The sequence below is a fragment of the Vipera berus genome (genome assembly GCF_964194415.1).
Source record: "Vipera berus genome assembly, chromosome: Z".
In the NCBI taxonomy this organism is placed as follows: domain Eukaryota; kingdom Metazoa; phylum Chordata; class Lepidosauria; order Squamata; family Viperidae; genus Vipera; species Vipera berus.
The window spans coordinates 13,935,325-13,960,596 of record NC_138205.1 but is presented as its reverse complement, the minus strand read 5'-3'; the positions used below and the strand labels follow the sequence as shown (position 1 = coordinate 13,960,596).

Genomic DNA, 25,272 nt, shown 5'->3' with positions numbered 1-25,272 from the left:
CCAGCGCTTGTCCGAGGATGTCTCAGTGGTCATGTGGCCAACATGACTAGAAGCCAAAGGCGCACGGAACGCTGTTACCTTCCCACCGTAGTGGTCCCTATTTTTCTACTTGCATTTTTACGTGCTTTCGAACTGCTAGGTGGGCAGAAGCTGGGATGAGTAACAGGCGCTCACTCTGTTACGCGGCACTTGGGATTCGACCCGCCAAACTGCCGACCTTCTGATCGACAAGCTCATCAGTCTCTTAATTGCTTCCCAGTGTTGGATTTGTAGGTAGATCTATTGTCCCCCCTGGTGACAAGTTAACTTCTGTTGCATCTGCCCTACCTCCTCCTCCCCTTTGTAACACCCCTGCTATCCTGATCGCTTTAGGGCAGGGGGTCTTCAGACCTGGCCCTTTTATGACTTGTGGACTTCAACTCCCAGAATTCCTCATCCAGAGTCACGGTGCTAAATATTTAGTCCTTCCGTTTTGAAGTCACTTTATTTTTAAAAAGTGTGAGTTTGATTGGGCCTGAGCGTTTCCTTGCCCTCGAAATGCCTGGATTCTGAACCGAGATGCTTTTGAGGCCTTGACTTCGGATCTCTTCTTCCCCAGGCTATGAGCTCTCCAAACTTGAAAGCACAGTGGGATCCCCCGAGAAGCCCCTTTCGGACCTCGGCAAGCTGAGCTACCGTAGCTATTGGTCGTGGGTGTTACTAGAGATCCTTCGGGATTTCCGAGGCACACTTTCCATCAAGGATCTCAGGTAAGAAGAGATCTGACTACTAGTCAGTTTAGAACTCTTTGTAAAATGTAAATAAAAAGCCCTTGCGGCATAGTGGTTAAGGTGCAGTATTGCAGGCTAACTGCTCACAGCCTGGAGTTCGATCCTGAAAAGGGGGGGGAGGCCTCAAGGTTGACTCAACCTTCCTTCCTTCCGAGGTCGGTAAAATGAGATCCTAGATTGTTGGGGGGGGGGCAATATACTGACATTGTAAACATTCCAGCCAGCAAAGTCAATGGGGAAAAGCCAGATTCGCTTAACGACCACGTGGTTCACTTACCCGTTGCAGTGATTCACTTAACCGCCACGGTAAAAGTCACAAAATTGAGCACGGCTCACTTAACCGCTGCCTTGCTTAGCAATGGAAATGCTGGTCGCAAGCCGAGGACGCCGTACAGTAAGCGAGGCTGGTGCCAAGGGAGGACTGTGTTTGCCCTTCTGTGGCATTTGACGGTGGAGCAGCCTTGATTGAGCGCGATGAGGCCTATTTGAAAGGACTCCTGACCTCCCCCCTTATCTTGTAGTTGTTCCAGCTGATGTTGCGCATGTTGTTGTTTCCCTTGGCACAGCCAGATGACGAGCATCACGCAGAATGACATCATCAGCACCTTGCAGTCCCTGAACATGGTCAAGTATTGGAAGGGGCAGCATGTCATCTGTGTCACTCCCAAGTTGGTGGAGGAGCATCTCAAAAGCGCTCAGTATAAGAAGCCGCCTATCACAGGTACCGCTGAACGGGGGGAAATGGTGGGCGGGATGCACTAGTGGTTAATCCTGCTCTCAAAAAGTCTGATTTGCAGCTTTAGTTCTGCATGGGCTTGTTTAACGTGGTGCTCCACCTCCTCTCTCTCCCTTTGCCCATGTACAATTTCCAGATTTGCAGTGACAGCAGAACTGAAATCAACTCCCGCCAGATTGTTAAATTTGCTAGGTTTAGCTCCTTGGCCCGCAGTCCCCAACCTTTTTTTTTTTCTTCCTTTTTTCTATGCAGTTCTTAACAATAACTGCATTGTCTCTAGCTGACTTCCTTTTTAATGCCACATGTCACCATCTGTTGTTTCCCGGTTTTAACTATTCTCATGCATGCTGTTTTCTGTCTTTTAGCTTTCTGGCATGGGTGTGGATACGTCGTGTTTTCCTCTGAGACATATACGTGTAGTCCTCACCAACACTTCATTTAGTGACCATTCAAAGTTACGACGGCACTGAAAAATGTGATTTATGACCATTTTTTCACAGTAACCACCTTTGCAGCGTTCCCCCTGGTCACGTGATCGAAATTCATGTTTATGACCATTCTGTGTCCCAAGGTCACTTTCGGTAACCTTCCGACAAGCAAAGTCAGTGGGGAAGCCAGAGTCACTTAACAGCCTGGTTGCTAACTTATCAACTGCAGTGATTTCACTTAACAACTCTGGCAAAAAAGGGGCAAAACTCACCCTAACAAATGTCTTGCAGAAATTTTGGGCTCAATTGTGGTCGTCGGTCGAGGGCTGCCTGTAGTTTTTCCTGATCTTAGGGTGCTCTAAAGTTTTTGAGAGTGATCTCTTTAAGCCCTAAACTTATGATCATTCATTTAATGCCCATTCAAAGTTACCACAGTGCTGAAAAAAGTGACTTATGACCAGTCCTCACACTTGTGACCATTGCAGTTCTCCCTGTGGTCCCTGTAATCAAAATTTGGGCACTTGGCAACCAGTATGTATTCATGAGAATTGCAATGTCCAAGGGTTGTGTGATTGCCATTTGTGACTTTGCCCTGGTGGTTTCCAAAATCTAAGTCAATGGAGGAAGCTGGTTATGGTTAATGTCCGTGTGATTTGCTTAATGGCTGTGGTAGAACGGTCGTAAAAATGGGCACAACTCACTTAATGATTGCATTGCTTAGCAGTAGTAGCTCTTGACACCCCCTTGTCTGGAATGGTATAGTCCAGGGGTAGGCAACCTTGGCTCTTTTATGACTCGTGGACTTCAACTCCCAGAATTCCTGAGCCAGCATGGCTCAGCTTGGAAACCTCTCCCTTTCCCCTCAGCATGGCTGGCTCAGGAATTCTGGGAGTTGAAGTCCATGAGTCATAAAAGAGCCGAGGTTGCCTATCCCTGGTATAGAGTCTCCTGCTTGAGCAGGCAGTTGGATTGGAAGACCTCCAAGGTCCCTTCCAACTCTGCAGTTCTATGTTTTATTCTTCACCTGCGTGTCTAATGGGGACTCTCCTCAAGGTATTGCCTACAAGGCTGCTAGCTCCTAGTCGTGTCCTTTTAGTTTTCCCGATCCGTGGAACTGCTTTCCAGTCTTTGCTGTGCCCTTTAATCCCAACTAAACTGACATTCTTGGATTAATTCCAAGGAATGGACTTCAAACCGTTAAAAGTCTCCTAAGCAACTGGTTTCATTTCCCCTCTAGTAGCCCGGGCAGTTAATACTTAACTCCCATAAGATAGCCGGGGTTAGGGTTATTCAGTTTACCGTATCGGAATTGCAGAAGAGGTGCTGAAAGAATGCTAAGCTTTCATGTGAAGCGCATTGCAAGCGATGTTCATTCACAGAGTGAGATTGTTTTCGGCAGAAAGCGTTTGCCTCCACCCATCCTCCTCAAGGAAAAACACAGTGGCCTAGAAAAAAGCGTACCTTTGGATATTTGGTGGGACATAACTCATTCAGCAGATGGCATGTACTCATTGCATGCAGTTCTTGTGAAAAGTTTCCAGCCATGGCTGGATGTTTATCTAACCTTGTCTCGCTTTATACCACTGCAGTTTGTGCAGACTGGATCTTTCCTGTTTGGCAGCACCAAGCTGCGGTATAATATAAACACCAAATAAACTGAAATCTCTGCATAATACAAGTAAAGGTAAAGTTTCCCCCACACATGAGTGCTAGTCGTTTCCAACTCTAGGGGCCGGTGCTCATCTCCGTTTCAAAGCCGAAGAGCCAGCGCTTGTCTGAGGACGTCTCCGTGGTCATGTGGCCGGCATGACTAGACGCCAAAGGCGCACGGAACGCTGTTACCTTCCCACCGGAGTGGTCCCTATTTTTCTACTTGCATTTTTACGTGCTTTCAAACTGCTAGGTGGGCAGAAGCTGGGACGAGTAACAGGCGCTCACTCTGTTACGCGGCACTCGGGATTCGACCTGCCAAACTGCCGACCTTCTGATCGACAAGCTCAGCGTCCTAACCCACTGAGCCACTGCGAAATGGCTCTTCGCCATGCTATAAAGCCGTTTCCTCATTTAAGCCAAATAACTCGCTTACCATTTATTGGCAACCGTGCCCGGTATCTACTAAGAGTGGGAAGAAGTCAGATTTTGCAGATTTTTGCTGAAAGAGGCATTGTTATTTTCTCCCCAGGGAGCGGATGACATTGCGGTATATGTCATTTGTGTAACAGGAGCTGCAGGGAGATTATTTGGACCCCCTCCCAGTTCTCTTTCCTTTCCCAAGAAGCAGCTCAGTCAGGAGCTGCCTCTTGGGAGGAGCACAAGGGTTGTGAAGCTGGTACAAACAAGGCATAAACTCTTGTACGGTGGCCTGAATGGCCAGGAGGGCCTCTTAAATCTAAAATGAATCTGCCATGGCACTTGCAGGTAGTCCTCAACTTATGACCATAATTGAGCCCGAGACAAGTTAAGTGGGTTTTGCTTCATTTTGCAACTTTTCTTGCCGCAGCTGTTAAGCGAATCTGTCTTCCTCGTTGACTTTGCTTGTTAGAAGGTCGCAAAAGGTATATACCACAACCGTCATAAATATGAACCAGTTGCCAGGCACCCAAATTTTGTTCCCGTGACCTTGTGGGATGCTGCAACGCTTGTACGTGTGAAAAATAAGTAAGTCAGTCTTTTTTTAAAATAATGTTGTAACTTCAAACAGTCCCTAAATCAGGGGTAGGCAACCTCGGCTCTTTTATGACTCATGGACTTCAACTCCCAGAAATTCTGGGAGTTGAAGTCCATGAGTCATAAAAGAGCCAAGATTGCCTACCCCTGCCCTAAATGAATGCTTGTCAGTAAAGGATGCACCTGCATTTGTGTTTGCTGTTACTAGTCCGAGGCATAATTTTACTCAGGGTGGTATGTCTTACGCTTTCTCTAATACTCAATTTGATTAGCCTGTTGAATTTTCGTCAGCATACTCAGAAAGGACATCCATGCCCATTATATTTGAAATAGCGATGGACTTTTGTTTGACTCCTCTGCCCTTTTCCACTTACCTGTTCAGACCCATTAAGTCAGACATGTCAAACACAAGGCCCGGGGGCCAGATCCGGCCCGCGAAGTGGTTTCATGCGGCCCGCGAAGCCATCCTGGAAACAGGGAGGGAACGGCCCCCACTGCCTTGGCCTTGGCCCTGGCCCAGAGACCCTCCTTCTGCCAGAGACCCTCAGATCTGTCCCACTCCTGCCCAGGCCCCCATAGGCACCCTTGATGCCAACGATGTAGAGCTGGCCACGCCTACCCAGTAGGCCATACGCACTCTAGCCACGCCCACCCAGTAGGCCATGCCCACCCTGGCCATACCCACCCGGCCCCTTGAGGGCAACCGCAATGCTGATGCGGCCCTCAGTGAAATGTGAGTTTGACACCCCTGCATTAAGTTTTCTTATTTCCTTTCTCCCCCCCCCCCCTTTTTTTTCCTCCAGTGGATTCTCTCTGCCTGAGATGGGCACCTCCTAAACACAAGCAAGCCAAGATTTCCAAGAAGTGAAGGAAAAACTGACTTGAAAAACCGAAAGGGTTTGTCTTCACGTCTGCTTTTTTTATTTTGGAAGATGTTCACCAATTTAACATGGCAGTCGGTCTTGTACTGAAAAGGCATACGTGGAACAGGTGGCTTGGGGTTATGAGAAAAACCTGAAAACAGGTGTTTTTGAGTTTGCAGCAACTCTGCCCAGGTGGGTTCATTTGAATGAAGACTACTTATTTATCCCCGCCCCCCCCCCCTTTTTTCATTCTGTTGTTCGATGTAGAACTTTCTTTCTTTCCAAACTTGGTGTCTTCGTAAGTCAGGGCTGGTGTCTTCATTTGTATCATAAAAGGAGCAGATAAATCATTTTATTATTTCTAATTGACAGTTCTGACTGACTTTGGGATATTACTAATCCCAGAATCAAGCAGGCCGTTAAAAATGGGAGAATTGTGGTAGAACAAGATCCGAGCGGTAAATAAAACACAGGGATTGGCTATTTGAGGAGCGCATAGTCAACAAACGTTGGAGGCAACGATTACTATCGGTAATACTGAAAACTAGATTATTGATTATCGTAAGAAGGAAGATTGACGTCTCCAAGAGAGATCTCCAACTTATTAAAATATTGAACAGTCAGCCTTGTTCAGAATTTTGAAGAAGAAGAAAAAAATCTCTTTGTCTTCTGTAATTCTTGAGAAAAATTCTCTCTTGGTAGATCTGTTGTCGCTCTCAATATCTTCAAAGGGAGGCAAGTAGTTTGTACATTCATTCTGTCAAAGCTCATACGTGTTTTTAGTTACACTAGATAAGTAGCTTGAATCCTTCCACTGTCGCATGGCTATTAGCTAAGTGGGGAAAGAGGGAGAGAACGATTTCAAGTAGTATCACTTGCTCCACAGTCAACATTAAGGTCAATGCCGACAAAAAAAAATATAATATGTATTAAGAGTTACAATGCTTGGTAGCCAGTAGCACGAGAGTCAGGATTTGGGTGTTAAGACTCAGGAAAAAGAAAAAAATGGAAATAGGCACATATAAAAGTCCTATGAATCACTTCCAAGGCTGTTCCATAGTGCAATGTTGGCTTATTTGATGTAACTAAAAGGAATTTACCAAATCCTTTTACAGTGCCTCAAAGCAAATGGTTCTTTCTAGGAACAAAACACTGAACAAGAATAGGGGGGGGGGGGGAGAAACATGCTTTTAACTTAGTTGCCCTTCTAAAAGACAGCCTTTACCCAGATGAATCGACGAGCTCCAGATTGGAGAAAACGTGACTACAAGGATATTGTAGAATTGCTTGATATTTCCCCATCCGTTGCGTGAACCGCGTTTGGTGGTGATCAAATGAGAAGGGACTTTTCCTGGAGAGTCAAAAGTCTCTTGAAGCGACCAAGCGGACCGAAGAGAAAAACCTGTTGCCATTTATGCCTCCGGTTTCCGCCGAGGTCCTTGCATACTTTCATCGTTGGGGAGAATGATTTCAGGAGGGACCCTGAAGCTTGCGGTGGATGTCTTGGGTAGAAACATCTATTCACAGAGTTGCTGTAGTTTTTAATGTGTATACCCCATATATATATATATATATATATATATATATATATATATATATATATATATATATATATATATATATATATATATAGTGTGTTCTGCTTAAGAAATATTTTAATAAAAAAAACATAACACAAGTACTGTGCCATTTTATGACTGATTTGCCGGAATTGTAGCTGCTCTTTAATGGTGGCACAGTGGGGGGGGCGGGGGGGGGACCTGTAAATGACAAGGAACAACCCTGGGCAAGGAAAACTAGAGAAAAGGTCCTTCTGAAGAGGAACTGTCCTATAGCAGGAAATGAAGACCGCTTTGTATCAATAAGCTTAGGTCACGGAAACTCTGTCCTTTTCATAGCAGGTAGCTATCACTTGTTACTCTGTTGTGAAGGGGTTTTACTAATGCATCTCTTCCTCATTTTCACAAGGTTTGACTAAACAGCAGCATGCCAAGATATTAATTGTCCTAACCGTCAACCTTAATGAATCTCACTTGCCAAATGTGACTGGCTTGTTTTTCTTGATTAGCTTGGGTCTGGTGACAGTTTTGTATAAGGCCAACTCATGCCCAGTATTCATTGTACAGCTCACGTGACAAGATCAATTGCTTGAGTCATTATGCTCAGCTGTGGACAATACAGATCCTGGCAGTTTGGCATCTTACTTCCTGCATGCCTTTGGGAGAACTCTACCTGTGTATCTTAATGCTCATAAGCAAACTGCTTCGCAACCTGTACATTTTCTCTAGTTCCACCTTGACGTTTCTTGTGAGATAAACAAGTCCACAAAGCTTCCCTTGGGTAATAAATAAAAGCCGTGTTAGCGTAGAATTACCATTTACTTTATTAAAACCTTTCATCTCAAAAGCAGCAACTGATTTCAATCCTTAAAAGATGACATGTACATTACTTCTTTTTTTTAAAAAAAAAAGTGTGTGTGTGCAAAACATAAATTCTCTAAATACAGTTGCAACCCTCTTTCTTCAAAGAGGGCAATTTTGATCATCGTTGATGTTCCCGTAAAAGAGTCCCACTCCTTTTTAACTCTGCGTCCATGCTGGCAGTATTTCTGTCCAAGCATACTTGGGTGGGGGGAAGCAGTCCCCTTCATCGCCTTCACATCGGAGTCTACTACTTCCATAAATCTGTCAGGCTGACAATTGGTAGCACAGAACGAAAGCTGCTTGATGGCATCTCTGAACTGAGGTCTCCACACACAAGAACAGCCCAGAATCTCTGCTCTCAGCCTTCGCCCCAGCTTGGAGGGAATTCATAAATTATACAGCAGAAACATCCAGAGGCTGCATTCCCACCCCTGCGCAATTCCAGCTTAAATCAGGCAAAACTGCAAGGCTAGCAGCACACACAAGTGGGCCTAGATCATCTCAGCCAAAGATCAAAAGGCAACAGGTTGGTTTCAAAGTCCCAGCACCTCTGCTGAGTGTTGTGTTTTTTTTTATCCAGTCTGTGAGCCAGAAGGAGGGGTGGGTAAATGCCGAGTCAGATAGCCCAGAAGAGAGAGAGAAATGAGTGAGGGTCAAGTAAACCAAAGATGGGTAGAAGTGGTCCTATAGAATATATCTTTTTCAGAGCTCGGTGGTTGGGCTGTACTTCTCCAACAGCGTTCTTGACCTCTTCCTCGTACGCTGAGACCATAACAGAGCCTAAGAGTAAAACTGCTGACCCTGTGAAAATGCCCCCGCCCGTCATCCAAGTTACTAACGGCATTATATACTTGGCAAGACAAGTGATCTTTTAAGAGGGAGAAGTTAACGTTAGGGCACATTACGCTTGCTCTCTGAATTATCCAGTTGGGCAAGATACCGGAGCGCGATCTCAACGGAATCCTAAGGAAGAAAGGATTCAGCTGACTGATTCTCTTCAAAGGGCCCTCGAACAATGTCCCAACTATTGTGGAGGGCCCTTGTCTTCACAGCAACAGTTTAGGAAGGCGACGAGGGAATTCACATTATGAGCAGGAAAGGAGAAACTGGGCAGAGAAGAACCTGTCTCGAAACCGATCACGTTTCAAAATGTATGCGAGGAATGCAATCGGGAGAAGAATGCCAGATACTCGACAGAGAGATTAGTCATATCCAAGCGCAGTTCCGGAATTTGCCTAAAAAAGGGAGACTGTGCTCCCACTGACTTATGAAATTACATCCACAGTAACAAAAGAGGTTTATTGCCGATTTGTATCCAACTATGATTTTTTTAAAAAAGGCCAAGCAAGTCTTGGGCAATGGGGAAGGGGCGAAAAAGGGAGATACTCCCGGGACTTATGGATTAGATCCTCAGAGTAAAAGCCAGGGATAGGAGTGAGGTGTGAGCTTTTTAAAAAGCCATACGCTACACCAGGGCTAGGTAACCTTGGCTCTTTTATGACGCATGGACTTCGACTCCCAGGCTCAGGAATTCTGGGAGTTGAAGTCCCAAGAGTCACAAAAGAGCCAAGGTCGCCTACCCCTGTGCTAGACGAAGACTGCCGGTGGATTTACAAAGACGCACATGCGATGACCCCCCCCCAGGAGTCTTTGGGCTTCGGAGGAAGAGTACCGCTTCCTAATTGAATCCCGTGTGGCGTTCTCTGCACCCGGCGTGCAGAGAGAAAGCTTGAAGCACACCAGGCTATGAAATTGTGAGACCGTCCCGGGGAGGATAAAAACAGGAAGGCAACCGCACTCCTTGTGCAACCTGGGGTGGGAGTAGAAGATTACCACAGGCAGCTCTGGAGGAGGAGGAGGAGGAGTGGTAGACCAACCATGCAGGCTATGGAAACAGAACCACTGGGAGTGCTCTTGTCTGGGTTGAGGGGCCGGCTCCAGCCTGGTGAGGGTTGGATGTCGTCATAGGGGCCTCCCCCGCTTGTAGAATTGGGGCAAAAGGCCTCTTTGGGGGTGGGCCCCGGAGGGACCGTCACTTGTTGAAGCTGTACCTCTGGAACTCTTTGCTTAATCCAGTCAGCATAGACAGGAAGGCGGATGTAAACACCAGGTCTATTGGGCTCCCCACAATTGTCTCCCCAGCTCACGACGCCAGCCAGGAACCAGGCGTTGTCAACAAGACAGGAAAGGGGGCCTCCGGAATCACCCTAAGAAAAAAAGGAATTAAAGTCAAGTTGGGGTCTTATTTGGGGGGGGGCGAGGAGTTGCAAAGGAAAAAGAAGTAAGAGAATCTGTAATCATGCTGTCTGATACTACGAAGAGGGATCAAGCCAGTGCTTTTCAAACCGGGTAACTTTTAAGATGTGTGGACTTCAACTCCCAGAATTCTCAGCACTCTGGGAATTCTGGAAGTCCACAGAACGTTAAGAGTGGCTAAGGTTGAGGAATGCCGGTCTAGCCTAAAGCTCTGAAAAACCCAACTGTCTATTAGCCTCATTTAACAAAGAGACGCTTCCTCGTGCAATCCTAGTAAAATGACTGAGAACTCCTGCAGTTTTCAGGACCTCGGGTCCTACCACCATCACCACCGCCCTTGGCCAATGAATGGCACCCCCAACCTCCTCTCCTCTCTCTGTGGCCTCACCTGACAGGCGTCCTTCTTGCCTTCTGCAAAGCCAGCACACATCATGTCATTGTGAAGGGTGTGGGACCCATCAGGATCTGGGTTCCTTCCATACAGGCACTTGCAGTTCTCTAGACCAATGATGGGCACTTCCAGTTGTTGAAGTGTCATGGGTGAGGGAAGACTTGCTACAGGGAAGGAGACGGTATAGAGTCAGTGCGGAGGCAAGGCAAGGCTTACTTAAGCGTTAAGTAGGAGGGACGGTCTTCCCTGGGGTGGGGAACCCAAACTGGGAAATAGGTATCTCCTCCTGGATTAATCCAATGTGCTTCTTAGCCCAGCACTTTCTCTCTCCCAACCAGATGTCTGTGGAAAGCTTCCAGAGCCATGCCTGACTCCTTCTGTCATTACATCGCAGCTCCCCTTTGTAGACTCCAACCCAGAAATAACATTACGTCTTTAAGACCACTAGTTCTTGATGGAACTGGATGTGTCCAGTCCCCATCCAGTTCAGTAACCATCCCCATTCTTGTGGTAATGGACTCCACAGATCAATTATGTGCAGCCCTTTCATTTCTCTATTCTAAATCTCGTCCCAGTTTCATCAGATTCTTCCTGATCCAAATCTTTTCAGAGAAGAAGAAAAAAATATCTCCCTGTCCATATTCTCCATGCCATACATGACTAAACCAGGCTAAACCATCCCAAAATGTCTCTTTTTTTCTAAAGCCTTTTCCTGTAAAGGAGGCGTTCAGGCGTTATGAATGTTGACTTACATTCATCTGCCTATTCCTATTAACGGCTTTAAACTATTGCCTAGGACCGTGGTGGTGAACCAATAGCACGTGTGCCACAGGTGGCATGCAGAGCTCTCTCTGTGGGCACGCGTGCCGTCGCCCCAGTCCTAGGCCTTCAAGCTGGGTTTTATAAAACCTTTTTGCTTTAGGCCTCCGCCGGCGTGTGCAAAAAAAAAAGGTTCAATCAATCAATCAATTTCAACTTCTTGCGGGGGAAAAAAAGATCTCGCAAAGTTGGAATTGATTGATTGAGCTTTTTAGTCCCACCTAGTCTGCCGTTACCACCGCAGCCATGCCTACCCAATGGGCCACGCCCACCCAATGAGCCACACCCAGCTAATGGGCCACGCCCACATGGCACCCGATGATACATAAGTGGGTTTTGGGTTGCAGTTTGGGCACTCGGTGTCTAAAAGGTTTGCCATCACTGGCCTAGGAGAATCTGGCACTATAATTTCTGGCAACTAGGGCTGTTTGGAGTTCTTCAAAGCTTTGACTGCCTTCTCTAGAAGTTTTCCAACTGCTGCTCTGTTTTTATTATCCACGCACTATTAAAATTCCCCGGTTCCTGTTTGTAACCTTTAATTGGGCAAAGCAGTGCATCATACGGCAACACTTTTTTGAATTATCCTCCCATGAATGAGCTAACTTAAAGGAAACGTCCAAATCTTCCTGACAGTTAGAACAATTAACCAGTGGAACAACCTGCCTCCAGAAGTGGTGAATGCTCCAACACTGGACGTTTTTAAGAAGAGACTGGACAGCCATTTGTCTGAAATGGTATCGGGTTTCCTGCCTTAGCAGGGGGTTGGACTAGATGACCTCCAAGGTCCCTTCCAACTTCTTCTTCTTCTTCTTCTTCTTCTTCTTCTTCTTCTTCTTCTTCTTCTTCTTCTTCTTCTTCTTCTTCTTCTTATTATTATTATTATTATTATTATTATTATTATTATTATTATTATTATTATTATTATTATTATTATTATTATTATTATTATTATTATTATTATTATTATTATTATTATAATCCAGGACCTATTATTCTATGGGATTGAGATTTGGCAAAGTCACATGATTGACATTTCCAATGCTCCCTGCCGGCTTCTCACAAGTCATTGGGGAAGCCAGCAGAAAGTTAAGAATTTGCTCCCGCTGTTTTTCTGCCTGCCAATGGTCATTCTGTCTCTCAGTTTAGTTAATGTCTCTCAAACAATAACCCAACTGGTTCATGGATTGTGAATGATCATTATTACTACAGAATGTCTCCTTTTATTGTTTTTTTTTTACATATTTATACCCTTGCAAGATCCTCTTACTTTTGATTTTTGAAAAACCGATGATGCCATAGAAATATAGGTAGGTCTCGACCCATGACCACAATGGAGCCCAAACTTTCTGTTGCTAAGACAGCAATTTGTTTTGCCCCATTTTAAGACGTTTCTTGGCAGACTTGTTAAGTGAATCACTGTAGTTGTTAAGTTAGCAACACGGTTGTTAAGTGAATCTGGCTTCCCCATAAACATTGTTAGTCAGAAGGTTGCAAAAGCTGATCACATGACCCCAGGATACTCCAACCGTCATAAATATGAGTCGGTTGCTAAGCATGTCAATTTCGATCACGTGACCTCGGGTACGCTGCAACGATCGGTAAGTGTGAAAAATAGTCATAAGGCACTTTTTGTCAGTGCCATTATAACTTTGGTCACTAAACGAACTGTTGTAAGTCAAGGACTACCTGTAAAACGTTGAACACCCAAAATCAACTGCTCTAATATTAAACTGGACAAACATCATTTGGGATAAGAAGGGAAGAAAACTAAATCCTGAATGTGGAAGAATTTGCAGCAAGAGAAACTGCATTAGATAGAAAAGGTTTGCCATTTCAGATGTATCAGCATCCTTGCATACTTAAATCAGCCACCTGGGAAAGCCAAGGAAAATCATCCAAACAAAAAACGAAAGTTAGAATTTTTGGGACATGTGATGCAACACCCAGAAAAATACGGCCTACTTCATTTAATCCTCCAGGGCAGGGGTAGGCAACCTTGGCTCTTTTATGACTTGTGGACTTCAACTCCCAGAATTCCTGAGCCAGCATGGCTCAGCTTGGAAACCTCTCCCTTTCCCCTCAGCATGGCTGGCTCAGGAATTCTGGGAGTTGAAGTCCACGAGTCATAAAGCGGCCTAGGGCAGGGGTAGGCAACCTTGGCTCTTTTATGACTCATGGACTTCAACTCCCAGAATTCCTGAGCCAGCATGGCTCAGCTTGGAAACCTCTCTCTTTCCCCTCAGCATGGCTGGCTCAGGAATTCTGGGAGTTGAAGTCCACGAGTCATAAAAGAGCCAAGGTTGCCTACCCCTGCTCCAGGGAAAGATTGAAGGCAAACGAGGTCCAGGCAGAAGAAGGACATCATGGCTTCAAAACTTAAGGGACTGGTTTGGACAAAACTCAGCCGCACTTTTTCGTGCGGCTGCTGATAAAAACAGGATCGCCAACGTCCGATGACGGATATGGCACAAGAAGAAGAAGATGGCATCCTTTGGGTACAACTGAAGCTACAAGCGCCACCTTCATCCAGCCTAGCTGATGGAGAAATTCTGGGATTTATACTACCACACCACCCAAAGGCGCTAGGTTTGGCAAAGAACAAGGATTACAGCCCCGGGTGAAACCTTTAGATAAAAATCTTTTCTCCTTACTATCTGCAAGGACATTCCCCCAGCCTGTGACAGTGCATCTCATGCCTGGCGGGAAGGTGACCGAAGAGGCAGGCAGGCAGATGGGCCGTACAGTCCGACTATAGGTAGCAGGGAATTTGAGTTTCACCAGGGCAATGTCCCCTTGAGAGCTTTCGTCTTCATTGTAATCAGGATACTTGATCACCTCTTCTACTAGTATCACTTGGATGTCTGGTGAGGGGTTTTTCAGCTGATAGGACCCCAGTGCGACTTCATACATATCGATCTGATTCGCCCTGCAGAGAGAAAAGTGGTTTGCATCACTTTTGAGATTCTAAGACTGTAAGATCATCCCAAGTGCACCCAGTATCCAAGCATGGGCATGAAGGCAATAATAATAATCCACCTTTGCCCCCCCCACCCCCTGCAATGTTTAAATATATCCTACGCGGTGGCTCAGTGGGTTAGGACACTGAGCTTGTCGATCAGAAGGTTGGCAGTTTGGCGGGTCGAATCCCGAGTGCCGCGTAACAGAGTGAGCGCCTGTTACTCGTCCCAGCTTCTGCCAACCTAGCAGTTCGAAAGCACGTAAAAATGCAAGTAGAAAAATAGGGACCACTACGGTGGGAAGGTAACAGCGTTCCGTGCGCCTTTGGCGTCTAGTCATGCCGGCCAAATGACCACGGAGACGTCCTCGGACAAACGCTGGCTCTTCGGCTTTGAAACGGAGATGAGCACTGGCCCCTAAGAGTCGGAAACAACTAGCACACATGTGCGGGGGAACCTTTACCTTTACCTACTTCTTAACAGTAAGACAGCATCAGGCTAGTATGCCACATAGCCACGAACTGAACTGTACAGGTAGTCCTTGACTTCCAACTGTTTATTTAGTGCAGGGGTCTTCAAACCCGGCCCTTTTATGACTCATGGACTTCAACTCCCAGAATTCCTCAGCCAGACACATTGGCTGAGGAATTCTGGGAGTTGAAGTCCATGAGTCATAAAAGGTCTGAGTTTGAAGACCCCTGATTTAGTGACTAGTCGAAGTTACAATGGCACTGAAAAAAGTGACTTATCACCGTTTTTTCACAATTATGACCACTGCAGCATCCCCAGTGCTGTTGGAATTTTGAACGGCCACTAAACAAACTGTTGTAAGTCGAGGACTACCTGTACTTTCCCACTACTACTTTGCTCACAACCAACCTTGGAGGTGGGTTAGACTGAGAGAGAATAATTGGCCCAAAGTCACCCAGCCAGCTTTCATGCCTAAAGTGGGACTAGAACTCACTGTCTCTCAGAGATTGGCTCAGTCACCCAGCCAGCTATTATAATAACAACAACAACAATGTTGGAAGAGAGATTGGAGGTCATCTAGTCCCACCCCCTGCTCAGGCACGAAGCCCTATGCCAGGGGTCTTCAAACCTGGCCCTTTTATGACTTGTGGACTTTAACTCCCAGAATTCCTCAGCCAGCATGCCTGGCTAAGGAATTCTGGGACTCGAAGTCCACAAGTCATAAAAGGGCCAAGTTTGAAGACCCCTGCCCTATACCATTTCAGACAAATGGCTATCCAGTTTCTTCTTAAAAACTGGAGTTGGAGTTTAAAAAGTGTTGGAGCATTCACAGCTTCTGGAGGCCGGTTGTTCCACTGGTTAGTTGTTCTAACTGTCAGGAAGTTTCTCCTTAGTTCTAGGTTGCTTCTCTCCTTGACTAGTTTCCATCCGTTGCTTCTTGTTCTGCCTTCAGGGGCTTTGGAGAATAGCTTGACTCCCTCTTCTTTGTGGCGGCCCCTGAGATATTGGAACACTGCTATCACGTCACCCCTCGTCCTTCTCTTCATTAAACTAGAAATACCCAATTCCAGCAACTGTTCCCTATATGTTTTAGCCTCCAGTCCCCTGATCATCTTTGTTGCTCTTCTCTGTACTCTTTCTAGAGTCTCAACATCTTTTTTACATTGTGGTGATGAAAACTGGATGCCTAAGACGGGACTAGAACTCAAAGTCTCCTGGTTTCTAGCCTGGTGCCTTCACACTACTAGACCAAACTTTCAAGGGATACTTGACTTACTTGGGGAAGCAATGTGCAGCTGTAACCAACCACTGGGGGGCAATGAGGGTTCCCCCACAGGCATGAACACCATTGAAGTTCAGGTTGGCCTGCCATGGCCACTGTCCGTTTTGAGCATTCGAACCGCCCACGATCCGTCCCAGAGCAGGCACCCCACACAACACTGCAGACAGATGACATTATCATGAGTGGGGAAGGAAAAAAAAATCATTCTAGAATTCATCGCATTGCCTCATTCATTGTTGGCCGCCAAGTATAGCCGTGGGATAAATTAGGAGTACGCTTCTGTTCCAGGGGAACTTAATAAGAAATATAATCAACAGCTAGGAAATCTCTGTCCTCTACTTTAACAGCCCCTTCCTGTTTCTATTGCTGAAAAGGTAGCATGTGGAAGCACGTGCACCTGGTGACTTCAGTCTCAAAGGCCAAGAATAAATAAATGAGACTCCCATTTTGAAAAGTCACAGGTTCGAGGATTTCCATATAGAAAGAAGTACGATCATTAAACTACGATTGTTAGGAACAAAAGCAAATCAGGATTTGAAGAGGGGAGGGCAGAGTTCAATTAGCCAGCAGGAAACACAGGAAAGATAAGAAAGACAGGTAGAATGTGCAACGTTCACGAATCTCTTACCTTCTGTGCTGGCCTCTTTCATGACTGCAGAAAAACATGAAACATAAGGGGAGAAAAAAAAGAATATTAGAAGGACATAAAGACACCTTGTAATATCTCGGTTATACTTGTTGTTTATGAAAACTGGTTTACAGGACACTCCGTTTCCCATTCCCATGCAGCAGGGGTGTCAAACTCAATTTCATTGAGGGCCGCATCAACATTGCGGTTGCCCTCAGGGGGCCGGGTGGGTGTGGCCTGGGTGGGCGTGGCCTACTGGGTGGGCGTGGCTAGAGTGTGTATGGCCTACTGGGTGGGCGTGGCCAGCTCTACATTGTTCGCATCAAGGGTGCCTATGGGGGCCTGGGCAGGAGTGGGACAGATCTGAGGGTCTCTGGCAGAAGGAGGGTCTCTGGGCCAGGGCCAAGGCAGTGGCGGCCGTTCCCTCACTGTTTCCAGGATGGCTTCACGGGCCACACGAAACCACTTCGCGGGCCGGATCTGGCCTCTGGGCCTTGTGTTTGACATGTCTACCATACAGGAAGTCCTCGACTTATGGCAGAGCTACCTGAGGGTACTTACAACTCAGATGCAGCTTTCCAGCAAACCACTGCTTCAGTTAACAACCACTTAATGACCATGACAAAAAGTCATAAAATTGGATTTCTCACGGGGGGGGGGGGTAACCCAACTGACTACAATCACAAGTTATAACCATGATGGGCAAGCTGGATCGTAACCTATGATCATAACTGAGCCCAAAATTTCTGTGGCTAAGGGAGAGACGTCTTAAGGGAGTTTTGCCTCATTTTACGGCCTTTCTTGCCACAGTTGTTAAGTGAATCACTGCAGCTGATAAGTTAGTAACACGGCTGTTAAGTGAATCTGACTTCCCTATTGACTTTGCTTGTCAGAAGGTGGCCAAAGGGGATCACACGTGACCCCGGGACACTGCAACCGTCATAAATATGAGTCAATGGCCAAGTCTCTAAATTTTGATCCCCGGACCGTGGGTCAGCTGCAATGTTGGTAGGTGTGAAAAACGGTCGTAAGTCACTTTTTTCAATGCTGCTGTAACTTAGAATGGTTGCTAAACAAATGGTCGAAAGTCAAGGTTTGCCTATCTACACCTGTAGTCTGTTGCGTTAATGTACACAGGAAGCCAATTTTCCCTCGATTCTGTTGGCCGTGTGGCCTTAACTCTTTGATCTGGTCTTAATTGGGGCCCAAGTCTGGGCCACAACTTTTCTTTAGAACAGTGGTGGCAAACCTATGGCACGCGTGCCAGAGGCGGCACTCAGAGCCCTCTCTGTGGGCACGCCCACCACTGCCAGCAGCTTGCGCAGGTCCATTAGGCCGCCGCCACCGCCTGGAGCAGCAACCCCACCCAACACAAAGGAGGCGAAGCAGCCAGCTAGCAAGCTCGAGTAGAGGTGGTAGAGCTTGCCCACGCCCAGCAAGCCAAAGGCCAGCCCGAGCAGGGAAAGCTGGATCCCCATTGGCACCACGGCCCCCCAGGCCTAGCTAAGATTGCGTGCCTCCCCCCATTCTACGCTGGGCCTCCTGCCCACCACCCCACCTGCCAGAGACTTCCTGGATCTCCCCCAACCCTGCCCGGCCCCTACAGGCATCCCCCCCATGAGCCACATAGAGGTGGCCATGCCCACCCCAGCCACGCCACCCAGTCTGCCGTGACAAGTGCAGCCATGCCCACCCAGTGGGCCACACCCCCATGTCCCCCCCCCCTGAGGGCACCACAATGCTGAGGCAGGCCCGGCACTTTGTGATAAATAAGTGGGTTTTGGGTTGTGGTTTGGGCACTCGGTCTCTAAAAGGTTGGCCATCACGGCTCTAGAAGCATCTTGGAGGAAATGAATTGAGCACACCGCACCTAAGAACTCGCTGGGGGTACCTCCCCAAAGCCCCTCTGCCTTGAACAGCAGGGCAACGGGTGGAAATCCAGCCGAAGCATCCTTGAAGGAAGTTGCCCTGATTCGATGCATTCTCCCTCTTTCACAAGATGCAGGAAATAGATCACAGAATATAAAGCCGCAGCCCTTTCTAGAGCAAAAGTCCCATGGCAGACTGTGTCAAAGCCCGCGTACTTTTCGTTTTAGAAATCACACCGGGTGATATCATCAAAGTGACAGAGAGGGAAAGGTGATTTCTTGCCGGCTTTTCCCAAGGTTTGTTCCTGAGGTTGCGCTAAGGGATCTGAGTCAGCCTCTCTCTCTGCTCCTGCCCGCATTTTTTCTTGTGGCAACTCTGCTTCCTGAGAATTTATTTCCCGCCCTGCGAGACGAACACCAAGCCAAGAATGCGACAACTTGCCACAGCCAACTCGCCGCAGGACAATTCAATTCAATTATTTAAAATAATTTTTAAAATGGTTTTAATTTTGGTCGTTCGTACGTCATTTTGTCCCTCCTTTGGCATCCTTTCTTTAATGATTCTATTCCACCATTTCTTCGATATTAGTGTAAAACATAATCCACCCCGGCTGGATGCTGAAAAGAAAAATAAATTTAAAAAACCCGGATAGACTCTCCTCCCCTTACATCAGGGGCAGTAGTGGGATTCAGCCGGTTCGTACCACTTCTGCGGAGCCGGTAGCTAATTTTTTGTTGCCCAGGCCCAGAATGGACTTCTGGAAGTGGCACCCACACAAGGAACCAGTTGTTCACATATCTGAATCTCACCACTGATCACGGGATCCCAACTGGGGCTGCGAGATGATATACCAGGGGGTGCAAAAACTTGGGTTTAGAAATTTCAAAATTATAGTGTATATGCACAATTGGTTGCCATTATTTTGAACTTTTGTAAGGGGTGCGAGAACATATCAGAAGCATTGGGGTGTGGGGTATAGAAAAGGTTGGGAACCATTGCCTTACATAATGGGTCTACAGATAGTTATAAGCTTATAAATTATAATCCTTATTTAACAAAAAATACTATATTAAATAAATGAATATTCCAGATGAAGGAATCTCTATCTGATAATCAAATCAACCACACCCATCCATGTTCTTATTTTCATATCACGTGTATCTGATTGGTTTCTGCATGTGCAATACAAGAACATTCCAGAGAATTCCAGAACATCCGTTCCTCCTCAGAAGGGAGCTTCCCAATTATTCCGAGGGTGGTTCGGTCCTTTTCCAAAAATTATCTTCTCTACCTAGAAATGGTTTGTGATGCCTGGGATAGGGGATAGGTTTTGCATTAACTAGCCTTGAATAGCCTTTGAATAAACAACATATCTAAACAGTTCTTAAGAAGGGGAGCTGCAAAGTCATCAAGCAAGCCCTACAGAAGATGGGAGGTGAAGTGAGGCAGAATTCTTACAAATGGGGAATGGGGAATGAACCCCACCCCACCCCTTCCCCACTTCATAGAGTCATAGTGTTTCAAAGAAAAAATAAAAAGGAAATGTTATTTTTCCCCCTGTTCTTTCAACTATTCCATTGCTGAACCACAAATAAGTCTGAGGGGTGCCTTGTTGCTCTCTGAGTTCAGTTGTTTTCTTGGAGACATTTCATTACCCAACTAAGTAACACCATCAATTCTAGCGCTGAATATCATCATACCTAGCACTAAGGAGATTGGATTAATAAAACATCTGCAAGAAAGCCCACCAAGATCAGACAGCGCCAGGGACCCCACAGTTCACCCTGAGCCACAGATATTCTCTTCTATTGGTATAAATAAGTCTGTTCACTTCTTGAACACTGCTGATATTATGGGACTACAGAAGTCTGGATCTGCTTTTGAACTGAACTTCCTTGTCAGACTTTACTCTGAAGTTCAACAAGCATCTCTAAATTAGAGGTGAAACGACTTGGATAGATGATGAGGCTAAATTATTCCATAATCTCAGTACTTCTGTTGAAAAGATTGTGGCATGACTACCCCGAGACAAGTAGATTAACCTTTCTTAATCAAATGCTGGCAGGGGATAATGGAAATCAGAGACCAACACATCTGGAGGCCACTAAGAGAAGCTGAGCTAGATAATCAAAATGGGCTTCTGACCAACTATTATTGTTCATCCTTTTTCATCCAGCAGCATCTGTGTACAGTCAATGCGATGTCAATGTTCATCCATCAATGCCATGTGGCATTTGGGAATCCCTGCTTTATTGCACATCAAAATATTTGGCCCAACCATCCCGATCTCCTACGGTAGGATTTTTGAAACAAGATCCTTTTGGGGGACACCGCATTTATTGGTATGTCTGCAGCACAACCTAAGCATGGACTGAGGTCTGTTGTCACACAAATCTGCTCCCGCATTGAGCAGAGTCCTCAGCACAATGTAACACCCTGGAAAAGCTCCTTGAGGCCTCAAGGCTGGCATCCAGTAGCTACTTCTAGGGCTTCAAGCCAATCCTGTTACTTGATCCTTCATGACAAAACTGTGGCTGCATGAGCAACAAGGATGTCTAAAAACAGATCCAGGCGGACTTGTTAGGTTACCTGTTCATGACGTTCAAGCCTGCCACACCCTTGAGAAAAAGTCATTGAAATATACCTGCCTGACCTATTCATGCCCTCTTACACCAACCCACCTCTCAGGGCTCAGCCTTAGCAAGAACTGAATACCTGCAGGACACATTTACAAGGCATTTTTTTATTATTGTTATTCTCAGAGCCATCAGTCGTGAGCAAATGATACCCAACTTTACTTCTCAGGGTGTTAAAATGCTGACGTGTCTGGTTTCAAACACAGGTAGTCCTCGACTTACGATCACGACTGAGCCCAAAATTTCTGGTATTAAATGAGACACTTGTTAAGTGAGTTTGCCCCATTTTACAACCTTTCTTGACTCCGCTGTTAAGTGAATCACTGCAGATGATAAGTTAGCAACATTGGTGCTAAGTGAATCTGGCTTCCCCATTGACTTTATCAGATGGTGGCAAAAGGGATCACATGATCCCGCAACCATCATAAATGCATGCCAGTTGTCAAGCATCCGAATTTTGATCACGTGACCATGGGGACGCTGCAATAGTCGTAAATGTGAAAAACAGTCTTAAGTCACTTTTTTGAGTGCCGTTGTAAGCTTGAACAGTCACTAAACGAACTGTTGTAAATCAAGGACTACCTGTAAACCATTTTTTTTTAGTCAAGAAATAAAAAGCTCAAGAGACATCCATTGTTTTCTGCTTTCCCTGTGAACCTGGAGGTAGAATTTCAACAAATGCGCTTTTTCTCAACAAGAACAGTCACAGCTGTCCTATCATTTGGCATCACTGTTATGTAGGAAGAACACAAGTACAAGAAAAATCTGAATTCTCTGAGTGCCGGGAAAGTTCTCTGAGAATATTCAGAATAGTGCCATCCATGTATAAGACGAAGCTCTTTTCAGACTCAGAATTTAACTACTGCACCTGTTTTGGAGGTAGAGTAACCTTGGAAGAAATTAGCCCCAAAAGGGCCACACCTACTAAGTGCCAGACATCACAGACTGCCAAAAAGTGAGAGGGGAAAATAAAAAATAAAAAAATGCATGAGGAATGACTTAAATTCAATCCTTCACATCTCCATAGGTGCTAGCTTTAACATTGTGCTAAGTCACTGTTACTTTTAATCATGGTTTGACCAACCCATTCTATCCTTGTTTCAACTTAGCAATAAACTCTAAACTTTGGTTTACATGCCATGATGGCTGGCTTTATGGATCTCAGTAAGCTGCAACTAAGCAAGTCGTATCATGTCTCAACGCGATGCATGAACCAACCTGATATAATTTGACTTCTTATTGACTAATACGATTTTGCAGATTTCAGTTGCTGCGAGTAATTTAAATTTGTGTTTTATGTTTTATGAAGTTATTTCCCCCACCCCCTTTGCCAACCTAAAATACAAGGAAACATCCAACTCCAGAAAATTACATCCCATTATTTTTGAATCGGAGTTTGGAAGTTGTGGCTCAAGGTCAAGAAAAGGACTTACAACCACAACTGAGGCCAACATTTCTATTGCTAAGTGAGACCATTGTAGGTTGGGTTTTGCCCCATTTTACAACCTCTCTCGCCACAGTTAAGTGAATCACTGCAGTTGTTAAGTGAACCTGGCATCCCCATTGATTTTGCTTGTCAGAAGATCATAAAAAGGGATCACACGACTCCGGCACACTGCAACCATCATAAATATGAGTCAGTTGCCAAGCATCTGAATTCTGATCATGTGACCGTGGGGGATGCCGCAATGGTCATAAGTGTGAAAAATGGTCATAAGTCACTTTTTTTTCCAGTGCCATTGTAACTTTGAACGGTCAGTAAATGAACTGTTGTAAGTCAAGGACTACCTAGACTTTATTCTCACGTTCCAGGACTGAGCACCACTACTGTTGACGGGATGAGCCCCGAGGGCAAAGCATCTTATATCTTTTTATTTTGTTTGATTACAGACAACTGCGGGCTTGAAAGGACAAACGTAAACACACGTGCAAGGATATTCCAAGGAACCGCTTGGATTTTAATGCCTCTTCTATAAGTTTCAGAAGCAGCTCATTGGCTGGATCATTTCTAAAAGACCTGGGTGTAGCTACCAAAAAGGATATAATGCTTTCCCCCCACCTGCCGCCCCCCCCAGCATTGCAAGAACGCATTTCCCTCCAGAAGAGAAGGGGGGGGAAATCTCACTTCTCACCTCCAACAGATATTATTATATTTCTACCTCAGTTGGACAGGACGTTGAAGGCTTGGAGGTTGCACACAAATGGTTAAAACTTTTTCAAAGAGTAGCTAAAAAGGATCTTAGCACATCAGACCAGAGGTTCCTACTCTGACAAGCCCTTCCTTTAAAATACTTAGCGCAGGCAAAAATCCAGCAGGCAAAAATACAGTCAGCGCAGCTTTTCCAGACCTAGAGATGCAACAACGAAGCAACTTTCCTTGGGGAACGTCTGCCTAAAAGTACGAAATCTCCGGGGCGGGGGGGGGGGAGGGAGGGAGAAAATAAGATGGCAACTCTTCTTCCTTAAGACATTCCAAAGAACATTTCCTCCCCTTTCTCTTTCTGTCTGTGTTTTCCACCCATGCAGAGACCTTTGCCCTCTTGCAATCTTCTAGGCAAGGCACCCTTTGCTAGTCATGCTCAAAAGCTGGTTTCAGGAAGAAGGGTGGGAAACCCAGCATTCAGAAAGAGGAGCTGTCACCCTACCCCTCTAGCAAAGGAGTGCACAATTCCATACAACTCAAAACAAGAACAAAGAAGACAACGTTTGGGGTGGGGGTGGGGGTGGTGGTCTCCTTTAATCATCACAAATTAGCTTAGCTTAAGACTGCAATTTGAAATCCTGTCTCCAGAAGTTGTGAAAGCTCCAACACTGGAAGTTTTTCAGGTTGAGATTGGATGACAACCATCTGTCTGAAACGGTACAGGCTTTCCTGCCTGAGCAGGGGGTTGGACTAGAAGACCTCCCAGGTCCCTTCCAACTCTGCTGTTCTGTATGCTACATTCTTTTCTCATACCACCTTGGGAAGATCTTTCAAAAGAAGATCCAGCTTAAGCCTGGAACCATGAGAAACAGAATTAAGGAAAGGATTTCTTAAAGCAGGAAATCTTTTCCGTGGGCAGGAACAACCAACCCTGGCTTTAGGCACCAGAAGCATCAAGCTCCAAAAGCTAAAAAAAAAACCCAGCTAAGCTACGATCTCTCTGTGTTAAGAAATATATTTCTGGAGACAAAGGCCGGTGTGTGTGTGTGTGTGTGTGTGTGTGTGTGTGTGTGTGTGTGTGTGTGTGTGTGTGTGTGTGTGTGTGAATCTCAGGGCTGCCAACCAGCATAATCTGCATTCAGCCGCCCCCACCAGAAGCCCTGATGGAGCCCAGCTCCCTTCTCTCCGATCCAAGCCACCAAGTTCTTCACTGCCCCCCAAAGCAGGGAAACGCTCTTTGATTCCCCTCCCCAACTTGGCTCCCAAAGCCTTGAGGACTGGAAACTTGAAAGATCCGGGGCCCCCCACCACCAAAGGAAACTTGCGGCGGTTGCTGCCACTCAGCCCGAAGCCTCGTCTGCTGCCAAAACGAGACTCGGCTCCAAACCGGGGCGGGATCGCAAGAAGTGGCCCGCGGCCAAACTGCAAGGTACGCGGGACGCAAGAGAGGAGAGGAGCTGCCCGCTGCCTTTCCTCCTCCTCCTCCACCACCTCCTCCTCCTCTACTTACCGCCGGCGACGAGCAGCAACGACAGGAGCCCGGCGAGGCTCAGGCCACCCCGCAGCCCCTCCATGGCGGGACCCAGATGGATCGGCGGCGGCGGCGACGACTCTGCCCGCTGAAGAGAAACGGCGAAGGGATCCTTCGAACAGCCCGGCAGGCAGGTGCACTGAAGCGGGAGGCGGCGTTCGCGGCTCTACCTTCGCCGATGACGGACAAGCCGTCTAACCTGTCGGGGAAGGGCTGGCCTTCGGCCCAGAGCCAATAAGAAGTGGCAGACACGCTCTCATTTGCATAAGGACAGCCCCCCCTCACCTGGCGTGCGCCGCAATCCTGTTGGTAGCTGAGGCAGAGAGAGAGAGAGAGAGAGAGAGAGAGAGAGAGAGAGAGAGAGAGAGAGAGAGAGAGAGTATGTGTGTGTGTGTGTGTGTA

At 46.3% G+C, this 25,272-nt stretch overlaps 2 protein-coding genes across 6 annotated transcripts in view; one reads left to right on the top strand and one right to left on the bottom strand.

Moving 5' to 3' along the window:
• LOC308679126 (histone acetyltransferase KAT8) overlaps positions 1 to 15,963 on the top strand; it is a 28,670-nt gene extending 12,707 nt beyond the window's left edge. For 2 of the 5 annotated variants that reach the window (XM_081346397.1, XM_081346396.1), the window contains 3 exons: positions 599 to 749; positions 1,337 to 1,491; positions 5,405 to 7,038. In XM_081346397.1, coding sequence (XP_081202523.1) covers positions 599 to 749; positions 1,337 to 1,491; positions 5,405 to 5,469 — 371 coding nt within the window. In that variant the 3' untranslated portion in view covers positions 5,470 to 7,038. Of the gene's footprint in view, positions 1 to 598; positions 750 to 1,336; positions 1,492 to 5,404; positions 7,039 to 15,923 lie in introns of those variants that run through there. The other 3 variants (XR_014028703.1, XR_014028704.1, XR_014028705.1) reach the window with 3 other exon arrangements.
• LOC308679128 (prostasin-like) lies at positions 9,545 to 25,029 on the bottom strand. Its single transcript, XM_081346400.1, has 6 exons — positions 24,850 to 25,029; positions 16,692 to 16,715; positions 16,058 to 16,220; positions 14,005 to 14,279; positions 10,532 to 10,698; positions 9,545 to 10,094 (listed from the first exon to the last, which is right to left on the bottom strand). Exons 1-6 carry the CDS (start codon positions 24,911 to 24,913, stop codon positions 9,717 to 9,719), a joined length of 1,071 nt encoding a protein of 356 aa, XP_081202526.1. The 5' UTR covers positions 24,914 to 25,029; the 3' UTR covers positions 9,545 to 9,716.
• Positions 25,030 to 25,272: the final 243 nt, after the last annotated feature.